Source organism: Pteropus vampyrus, unplaced genomic scaffold (genome assembly GCF_000151845.1).
Source record: "Pteropus vampyrus isolate Shadow unplaced genomic scaffold, Pvam_2.0 Scaffold89, whole genome shotgun sequence".
Taxonomy (NCBI): Eukaryota; Metazoa; Chordata; class Mammalia; order Chiroptera; family Pteropodidae; genus Pteropus; species Pteropus vampyrus.
In genome coordinates, this window is record NW_011888870.1 from 600,212 (window position 1) to 610,931 (window position 10,720).

General features: G+C 49.6%; 1 protein-coding gene across 1 annotated transcript in view; it reads right to left on the bottom strand.

Moving 5' to 3' along the window:
* Positions 1-3,485: 3,485 nt before the first annotated feature.
* RBM20 (RNA binding motif protein 20) overlaps positions 3,486-10,720 on the bottom strand; it is a 171,710-nt gene continuing 164,475 nt past the window's right edge. Inside the window, exons 12-13 of the mRNA XM_023532720.1 lie at positions 9,617-9,738; positions 3,486-5,888 (exon numbers count right to left, since the gene is read on the bottom strand). Coding sequence (XP_023388488.1) covers positions 5,781-5,888; positions 9,617-9,738 — 230 coding nt within the window. The 3' untranslated portion in view covers positions 3,486-5,780. The remainder of the gene's footprint in view (positions 5,889-9,616; positions 9,739-10,720) is intronic.

Genomic DNA, 10,720 nt, shown 5'->3' on the forward strand with positions numbered 1-10,720 from the left:
AGCACCTGAGTATAGATAAATGAGGCTGAGCCCGCTGCTCCTGGAGGGCCCATGGTGTGGAGGCTTTAGGGAGATGTAGGAACCACAGAAGCCTCCAGCCCTGAGACAGGCGGCGAATAGTACATGAAAGCGTGGTTTGAGTCATGCGAACCTGGGTTTGAATCCTAACTCTGAAACTTACTGGCTGTCTGACCCTGGGAAAACCACTTTTGGTCTCCAACCTGACTTTCCTCATCTATAAAATGGGAGAGTAACAGCACCTGTCTTTCAGCGTTGCGAAGTGGTCAAGACAATGTCCCTACAGTGTACACACTGAGTGTGCTGTGTAGACAGGCTCAATAATCTGCAGGGCTGATATCGGTATCAGTGGTGGCACATGGAGGGCAGGAGAGGAAGTGTGTGTGAAGCCCAGGGTTCCTCCGCTGGCAGTGACATGGCCCTGTGAGGATGCCCCTACTCCCTGTGACTCCAGTCTCCCCAAAAGGCCTGCTTACTGTGTCTAGCTCTCTGTCCTAAAGGGGCAGAGCTACCAGCAGATCTCAAGGAGTCTTCTTAACACAATGCTTTCAGCCATTAATGAGGATAAAAAGACCATTGGAAAACTGACTTTTGCTCAAGCCAACTAAGAAAATTCTGGCATGTATCCCAAACCCAGTCTGACGACCACCCCCTAACATCACCAGCTCCCACCACCTCCATCTGCCACGGCCAGACCAGTCTCTTCCTCTCTGTCTCCCATTTTCAAGATATTTTTCATGCTGAAGTTTCGCCTTCCTTGAATGGTCTCCATTCACATCTCTCCTGCCCTTCCCCTTGGAAAAATAAATAGCCCTTCTATTCTGGGAGCTGCTGGGGAAGTCCTTGGTTGACATCCAGCACAGTGTTTTCAAAATGTGAGCAGCAGACTCCACCTGCATCGAATCACCCACGAGCCTTGCTGAGATGTAAATGTCTGGGGCCTCCTTGGGACCCAGTGAGAAGAAATTCCACGGAGGGGGCCAGGGATCGCTGCCTAACAAGCTCCCCAGGTGATTCTGATAAAGCACAAACATCAACCATTTGTCTTGAGTCCTTGCTGAGTGCCAAAGTCCAGCTAGGGCTAGACCTGGAAAAGTCATCCTAAACTCCCTGTGTGTCTCCAGCAAGAGCACCCAGGAGATCTGGATTCTGGTCTTGACCCTCTGCTAATAAGCTGTGTTGTCTTAGGCAAGTCACTTCCCCTCTCTGGGCCTCAGTTTTCTCACCTGCAAATGGAAGGGCCAGGACTTAGGGGTCCCTGGGGCAATCACCCTCTAACATGCTTGGAAATCCACTTGGAACAGGTTCCTTTGTAGGGCCAGCATGGTGGGAAAGGAAAATGGGGAGCTGTTGGGGGTGAGCTCAAATGTCCCAACACTGCCTAGGTAGACAGCTGATAATTGCTACTGATGTTCAGAGGGGCACAGAGGTCTCAGGCCAGATGGAGGTGGCCCGACCTAGTGGGAGACTGTGAGGAGCCAACACCAGTGTCTAGGCCATGGCAGAGTCAGGCCAGGGGCAGTCTGGGGCTCATCCCTGGGTTGAGGATCACAGACGGTGGGTATAAATGTCAGGGCTCCAGCCCGGTAGACTGGCTCAGAGCCAGGTTCTAGGGCCCACAGGAACATTGGAGAGCAAAGGGGAACACCCAGGCATGGTGGGGAGGGGTAGAACTTGGGGGGCGGTTCTCAGCAGGGCATCTCTATTACACAGCTCCAGGGGATGCCATCTTACATAATACAATGTGCATAGTACCCCCTGGAGTTGTGCCACATGGAGCTGTGCACCAGGGCCATCCCCAGGCAGACTGGTTCTTGAACTTAGGACAGCAGGTCAAGCTCCAGTCACTATTTTGACCCACTGAGGAGCTGCCAGCAGTCGCAAGGAACGCTTCTCCACCCATCCTGGCTGGGAACTGGAGGCCTGAGCTCAATTGTGGCTGCAACAGGCTGGGAATGGAGCAGGGTGGGCAGCAGCAGGCTCAGCAGGAACTTTCCTCAGATCTACCGTCTGCTCCCACTAATTATAGGCTGCCCAGCTCACTTTGCCCCCTGGGGCCAGACTGTCCAGCTCCTTCCCCGCTGACTCAGGAGCACTGCCAAGAGGAAGGATGGGCTCAGAGAAGTTTCCAGGACATTCAAAGGACTGGCCAACCAGGCCCAGGAGACTGGCATTGTTTTGCTAGAAGAAATGGTTGAGAGAGGATTTAGGAACCACTGAAATTTGGAAGGCTGTTGTCCAGAGCACAGATCCCAAAAGCAGATAGATTCCATGCCCTGCAGCAAAGTAGTGTTTTCATCAGCTATCAATCAACCCTGAGAGGGGTTACTACATATCCCCCTTTATGCCCACAGAAGAGGGATGTAAGAAGTCACAGGGCTAACAAGTGCCAGAGAGAGGCCCCCACCACCTCACAAGGGATAGAACCACCAGAAGTGGCCTGATCTGGATGCAGGACAAAGGGATTCAGCCACTAGAAGATCAGAGAGCAGTAGGTATCAGTGATAGGTGTTTTCAGAAGCCAAGAGATTTTTCTATCTGATCTTCCAAAAGAGACAGTAGCTCCCCACTTTCCCAGACTCAGCTCTTCCAGAGAAGGTTCTGATTGAATGTAGAATGTGCCTCTCCTCTCTCCAGCTTTCCAATATGGAGGTCAGTCCGTCAGTCTGGGGAATCTCTGATTTCCCCAGAGCCCGAAGGGAAAGCTGTTGTTACCTCTCTTTTCAACCCTTTAGAAATATCCTGGATTCAGAGAGAGGCCAATCCCAACCTCTGTGTTCAGTGAGCTTCCCCCAGCCAAATGTCAAAGGGTCCCTCCCTGAATGACAGATGGCTACTCACTCAAGCTTTCAAATTCTCTTTATTAAAAATCTTTTTTTTTTTTCCTTTGTAAAAACAAACACTTGCGGTCAGTTATACAGATCAGGAAAAGTGACGATTTATAGGACGCTCAACGAATTCCAATACTTTACAAGTTCAAACTTAAATTAATTAGTGTTTTTCTATCTTTTTTTTTGTAAGCTCAAAAACAAACTCTGGTCCAGGTCAAGTATAATCTAACAGATCACAGCCTCGGACTGTCCAAGAAAGGGAAACTCTGATACTAATGGCAGCTGCTCACACCAACATCAAGTTTACCAAATTCTTTGAGAATATTGTCTGGATATATTTTATTTCTGGGGTTTACAATGAAAAGAAGATTACATAGGTCTTCTGTTCTATTAACCCAAGGTATTAATTAATCTGTTGCTCAAGGTAGCAGCTGCTCTTGAATAACTTTCGGGGGGAGACACTTTGAAATAGTTGACAAACACTTAAGAAAAGCTTTAAAAAATAAATCAATATTTTCCTGGTTGCCTTTAATATTGCAGTGTGTATGACACACGTAGGAATAAAAAGAGCAAATTATAGAGTGGGCAAAGGACCATGCCAATGGAATTGTATAAAAATAAATAAAAATAAATATAAATATATACAGACTAATATAGATTCTTAGATGATTTTTAAACTGAAGGTTCTGATTGAATGTAGAATGTGCCTCTCCTCTCTCCAGCTTTCCAATATGGAGGTCAGTCTGTCAGCAAGGGAGCCATTACATTACTCGGGAATGAGGCTATTTGAACAGCCACCCAGATCTCCATGGAAACGTTGCTGGGAAGGATGAGGTGGTGGGGTCAGCTTCTACTTTGCTGGGAAAAAAAGACTGCCAGCCTCTTTGAAGATGCACAGTTCCAGCCTCTGACGGAGGGCTGCAGGCTTTTCCCAGCAAGCTTCGGCAAAGAGGCCAGAGAGCTGGCCCTAGACTTCCCTCCAGGGAGAAGACAGACATATAGGGTCAAAGGTTTTCTGAGAAATGGAGGAGGCTGGTTTCTAGAATGCCAGGTAGAACCCAGTGGAGGCAGCCAGGGGACCAGGTCTGGGCTGAGCCACCATCTTCAAATCCTACTCTGAGACACCAACCTTTCTGAGACCCCCAGGTGGCCTGGTGCCAAGCTCAGGTCTCCTGTTCCTATAACATCTCCTCACCACACCTGTCCAAGTCGGCCTGTTTCCTCTGGTGCCTTAACGCTTCTCTCTCACAGGTTCCCCACAGGTCTCTCCTTGCCGGGGACCATATGCTCCAAGGTTCGCTCGCGATCGTTTCATTGTTGTCTACATCACTTTCCTTTCTGTGCCTCAGTTTTCTCACTGACAAGATGTCAGTGTCGAACTCAGTAATCTCTCTACTCTTCTGTCATGAGAGGACAGAATGTGCGGGATCCTCTCATCTACTGGGAAAAAGAAAAATGCAAAATAAATAAAACAATCCCTTCCTAGTCCACCTGCCAGCGGTCAGGAATAGAAACAACAGGAACTGTCTTCCGGGGGCTGAGCCAAGGAGGCCGCCTCCAGGCAAGGAGCTCAGCTGTGGAAACAGCACCAGGCTCGACTATGATCTTCTTCAGGTCTTGTCTAGGGCTGTGGTGGGGCCGCATTTCACCCAGCACCTCTGTCCCAAACCCTTCCAACAGAATGTCAGGCTGGAGATCCCGCAGCCCGTCTGGGGCCTGAAGGCACTGCCCTCCAGTATCAGACGGCCCAATGGGAGTAAGGGCTCTGTTCTTCACAACTGGACATCAAAGTCTGAACATAGGGTCAACTCTGAGACGCCCTTGACCTTCTGCCTTCAGAAAGGACCCACCTATAAACACCCGAAATTCCTCGAGTGCTCTACAGTCCTTCATCTTTCTCTTCCTTTAGCTTCTCCCCTCACCGAGACACCATTTAAAACCACCCCACAGCGAGGCTGCTGGAGCCCAGAGTGCAGGCACCAAGGGTAAGTCAAGGACAGATGCCATTTCCTTGTTTTGGTGTCACCTGAGCTAATGCCACCCATGGCAGAGAGGCCAACTTTGACCTAAGCTCTTACCAGCTGCTGTTTTAGCTGGAGGGAGAGGGTGCTTCTGTTTCCCATTTTTAAGTCAAGTGAATCTATACCAAATTCGTTGTCCAGAATAGAATCAGCCCTGGCATCTCCCAAAATCACGTGGAGAGAAATAAGTTGGGGGGAACTTATCAGAGCTTCCAAAATGAAGGGCTCTATCCCTTTTTCGTAAAATTCATTTAATTTTACTTTAAGGCATGAATCTAGTAGACATTAAGAATAACTACTAAAAGGGTAAAAGTCTTATTCATAAAATCAAGGGCTTTTCAAAAAGGTGGTCCAGCTGGAGGAACTCCCAGCTTCTGCCAACCAACCGTCTGAAGTGCCCCCTCCCCAGCACTGGGGGATCCCACTCAGCTCCCCACCCCGGCAGGATGCAGGGCAGAGAAACTGCTCCAGGTTCACTGAAGTGCTTCTTGACCCAGGAGCTTCCGTGAAATGTTTTCCTTGGATGACTCAGCCTGGCCTGACCTGTCCTATCCCATCAAGAATTTGAACACTGTGAAAATCCCTGAGAAGTTGGATTTTATGAAGAGGAAATGACCCTTGGCACAGAAGGAGGGAAAGAGAGGGAAGGATAAAAAGAAGCAAAGTAAAAGATTGTCCAAAGGAAACAAGAGTCACAAGGGACAGAGTGGGTGGCCCGCGGTGGGCTAGACACACCAGGGCGACGGCTCTGGGAGACACTCAGGGGCGTTTTCATGAGTCTCTGAGAACAAACCCAGGCAACGTGGCCTGCCTGGTTTTCCTCCCTCTCTGGCTTCAGTTCCTGTCCTGGAGGTCAGGGAGGCCCCACCTCGCAGGGCCTGCTCTCCCTGCTCCCGCGGTGCCAGGAGTGTCAGAGCTTCTTTTCAAAGTGGGGTACGATTCCACTGTCCTCAGGCCTCGGGCTGCCTGGCCCCTCCGTCTCCTTCAGGCCCTCCTCGGCCAGCTGGGACAAGTACTTCTGTGGTGGGAAGACAGGGACAAAGGAGGAAGGGAGAGGGTCAGTGGTGACCTGGCGGGAGAGGAGAGAAAGGGGTGTGCCCCCCCCATCATCTTGCCTATTAGGTGAGACCCCCTCACCTGCCTCCCCAGCTCCTTCTGGAGCTCTAGGACCCACAACAAGCAATGCATTTACTTGTTCTCCCTTTATGTTAGTTTATAAGCAACACACGTCTCCCGTCTCCCGTAGCAAACCTAGGAAGTACGGGCCCTAACAGTAGCAAACCCTTCCACAGGCCTTATCCCGTGCAAGCGCCATCTGCTTTTCTTATCTAAACTCATTTCATCCTCACAATGACTCTACTTGTTTTCCAGAAAAAGCTCCAGGATCCAGGCTGCATTTCCACCGTGTAAAGGAAGAGGGAGGAGAGAAACGCTGCCCTGTAAAGGGTGCGAAGAACAGACCCGCAGCCTGATGTTTCAGACCCCTGACAGCCTGTTTCCGGTGAGGCCGGCCGGCAGGTGGAGTGCCTTGGGGGTCCTTCTGCGGACTTCTGTTCCACATTTGGGACTGCCTCACTCCGCCAGGACACTCGCCGCTCAGACTGGCCCCCGGCCAAATGTCAGGCCGCTCCTGGGAGTCCGGATTCAACGCAGTGGCAGAACCAGAAAACGCCTGGGGCCCCAGCTGGGTCCTCTGGCTACTGGGCAGCAAGGAACAGCGCAAAGAGCTGAATTAGGAGTCAGCAGAGTTAGGTCCAGAGAAATGGTCAAGTGTGTGGGCGCTATTGTCGGATGACCTGGGTTCCCATCCCAGCTCTCAACAGGCAAGTCACCCAATATCTCTGACACCTGTAAAGTGCGGGTAATAAGGGGAACTACCGCATAAGGTGGCTTGATGTCCAAGAAGCATTTGTCATGGCGCTGGCACGGAATAAACACTCTGTAATACCGCTCGTTATCATGAGCGGTCAAATTTCAGGGAAGTCACTCATCTCCCAGGCTCAGACGCTAATCTGTTAAATGGAAGAAATGGCGTCCTTCCCCTCCTAGGTGACTCTGAGAGTCAGACGACATGATGCACGTAAGACGACTGGGTCTGCCTGCTCTCTGGATGCGGCTGCGGCTGCAGCGGGCTCTGAGGGATGGGTGAGACTGATGGGGACAGGGCAGACCACGGAGCCCTGCGGGCCAGGCTGCAGAGGGCGGGCTCAGCCCAGGGAGGGAAGGGCGTGCTCAGGAAGGCAAGTGAGTGAGTGTACTGAGCACGAGAACTTTCCTCTCCAAACCTGGAGCCCAGCAGGTGTCTACTTTTCCTATCTGGCACTGAATCCTCAGCACCCTGGGTGGCTTCTCACAGGGCTATGACCAGCAGTGGGGCACAGCAGGGGCTGTGCAGAGAGAATGCAGGAGGCTCCTTCCACCTGCTCCCTGCCTCAAAGAGCAATCCCCAACCCCCACCTCAAGGCCTCCTGCTGGGGCTGAGTTTACAAGTTGCTTGACTTAAGTGTCTGCCAGCACCTGCTGCTGGGATCCGAATTCTTCACTTTTCACACATGTAACTTGGGGCAGGGCAGGGTGGGCGCGGCTGTGTGGACAGACATTCTGTCAAGGCCACTGACAGAAACTCTAGCTTCCCAACAGGTGCACAAGGAAACCTGAACTGAGGTTGACAGGTGTAAGGGGCTTAGCCACCGTCTGGACCACACATGCCTGGGGACCACAGGAATGGCTCTGCCCGGCTGGGAGAGGTGAGTCTGCCTGGGGGTCTGACCCAGAAGCCCAGAGCACAGTGCAGCTCACTGCTCTGGTAAAAACACAAGATTTAAAATGAGAGGCTCCGGCACTCTTCCTGACTTCCTGGGTGACCTTGAGCTGCGCGATCCCCTTAGAGTCTACACAGTCCAACTGATAATGCTGAATGAAATCATAGGTTCTCACACTGAGGGGTCAGAACGTGCTGGAAGGATTTTTAAAGTTCAGATTCTCAAGCCCAGCCCTAGACAGAATGAATAAGCAGGTAAACGATAGGTCTAGGGAGACACATTTATAAAAGATGCCAGCTGTTCTGAGAACCAAGGTTTAGGAAAATCAGGACGAGATGATCTCCAAGACCCCGTCCAGCCCCGCCGTTCTCCAGGTTTCATCTCGTTGGGGGATGATATCTTCAGGGTAGGTGGCCGCCCTCAGCCGGCTCTGTGGAGCCTAGTCCGAACCCTTGGTCTGGCCAAGTCAGGCCTTCGCTGCTCTCCCTCAGGAGATGTTGGGACCTGGGCCCCAGACCCCATGGCATCCTCGGTCATGAAGCAGCTGCTCTCTGGAGGGAAACCAAGAGACTTAAGTGACCCAAGTTTGGGAATTGCAAATGACAGTCCCTTGCAGCTCGTGACCCAGGCCATGACATTATGGGTCTCAGTTTTCAAGACCAGCTTAGTAAAAAGAGGAAAATGATTAAGAATCAGGTGCTCTGTTTCCAGGCCTGTAACTCACCACCTGCATGGCCTTGGGCAGATCACAGAGCTTCTCTGGGCCGCAATTATAAGAGAATTGGCCCGCATTTGAGTTTCTTAACTAGGGGTACACTTCAAATCATTTAGGGAACTTGCTCAAATTAAATATTCCTGGGTCTCCCCAAATTGTGCTAAATATCTGACCTAGTATATATACTTTTAAAACACTGTCCAGGTGATTCTGGTTCACATCTCTGGTTAAAAACCACTAGATGAGCCACTCTAACAATTTAACTGTAACAGTAATGCCTGCTCTGGAATTAGGGGACTGCCACCCCTAGGGTCTTCCTAAGGCCTCGTGTGTCAAAAAACTACTCTAATTCCTTGTAATAAAAATAGGAGGTGGTTTAAGACACTTACCATGCTTTCTGATATACCGTGCTTTCTATTAAGTTAGTAAATCCCAGCCTATACCAGAAATTAATTATGAAAACCACACTCTAATGTGCTATATATTAGTTAGGTATATACCATGGATCATATTATTATATTTCATTGATTTTAAGATGTCTTTCTTCACACATTAACATCTCTGAAACTGAGATGCGTTTGACAGTTAGTGGAGTCTCACCGTTTAATTTGCCACATTTTTTTCTTGTTGGCATCAAAAAATAGTGTGTTTTACAACTTGTGGCACCTTAGATTGGATGAAATATGGAATATAGAGTATTTTTATTTGTCGCCTGTTAATATATTATAAAAATTAATTTATCTATTGCTTATCTCCCACACTAGAATGGATACTCCATGAGGGCAGGGGTTTTGTCTGTATTTTTTATTTTTTGTTGTTGTATCCCCAATGTCTAGAACACTATCTGGTACATAGTATGCCTGTGATAAAGAGTTGCAGTATGGATGAATATTTAATTAGAGCCTAATAGTGACTTGATTCTAGCAAACAGGAGTGCTGCACTGGGGAACATAAAAACAGAGAAGTATCTGCATCTGGAACACCCAGGTCTTGGAAAGGGTCAGCCCCCCAACCATGGTGAACATGAACTTGAATTATTCAGCCTAGCGAGAGAGGCAGATACAGAAAACCCAGCTCAATATCATGTTTTAAGTACCAAAGTGGGGACAGATGCTCTGAGAGCAGATGGGAGGCAGCCAACACGTGGAGCAGCCTGATGGAGTCAGGTCTGAAAGAAGAAGAACTCTCCATGTGGTGGAAGGAGAAGGAATTGCAGAAATAGAGACTAGAGGACTTCTCTGGTGCTAGGCAAGGAAGGCCGATGGGTACCTGTAAGTTCCTGTAGTGGACAGCACTGCGACAGTGGCTTATCTTCGCCATCTCCTCGCTTGTGTAGAACAGCCCACACAGCTTGCAGTAAAACCCGGTCCTGGGCACCACGAACTCCACCCCTGCAGAAGGATGGGGGATGGACAGGTAGGCCATTAGAAAGGCGATGGGAGGCCACTGTGGTCCTGGCTGCTGTGGTCCTGCAGGTCCTGCAATGAGCTCTGTCCCTCACATGCTGTTGACTGTGGCTGGTCGCCTGGCTTCTCTTCATTTGCAAAAGAGGCACAAAGAGAATAGCACCTATTTCATTCCCAGGTGGTTGTGAATGTAAGGAATGGAGAGCTTGGCAACTATATGCTCTGCAACTGCCTCTGAGAACGAGGTCCTGGCTTTCCGATGACCAGCCTGTATCTGGGGAAAGGAGGAGGAAGGAGGTTTCTCACACTTCACTGTCGGATTTCACTTCTCCACACCGTACCCCTCTGTGCCGTGCCGCGGCTGTGGCCAGGACTCTGGAAGAATGCCCTCATTTCTGTTTATTTTAGTTATGTTCATTAAAGAAACTTTTAAAAATAAACAAAAGTGAGGAAAAATCACCCAGCGTCAATCCAATCAAAACGTGTTCTTCCACACTACCTATACGTAAAGACTTTTGGGGACAGGAAGGGGGCAGTTTCAATTATACCCTAAGTGCAATCTGCCTTCTCCCTTTTCATGTAGTAGAGCATCACAAACATTTCTCCATCTTTCTCAGTCTTTACATCTGAACCGACCATTAATAGTATTTTATTTGTCATTCATTAATATATGTCCCAGGATTCTGGGAGGCCTTTTGATTCTAAGGAAAGGAAACAGCGGCCTGACAGCCAGAGAAATGACAGTGTCACAGCCCAGAAAATTCATCTGTGAAGGGATAGTGGCTGGTCCAGCCTCTACCAAGGTGTTTTGTGGGTCACAGTTCATCTTTTGAAGACACATTGAGGAGACTGGAGAGAGCCCAGGTCTGAGAGGGTGCAGACCAGACACTAAGAACCTGTGTAACCTGTGGACAGTTGGCTGAACCTCTTGTGGGTCTGTTTCCTCGGGCACCTGATTGTAAAGCAC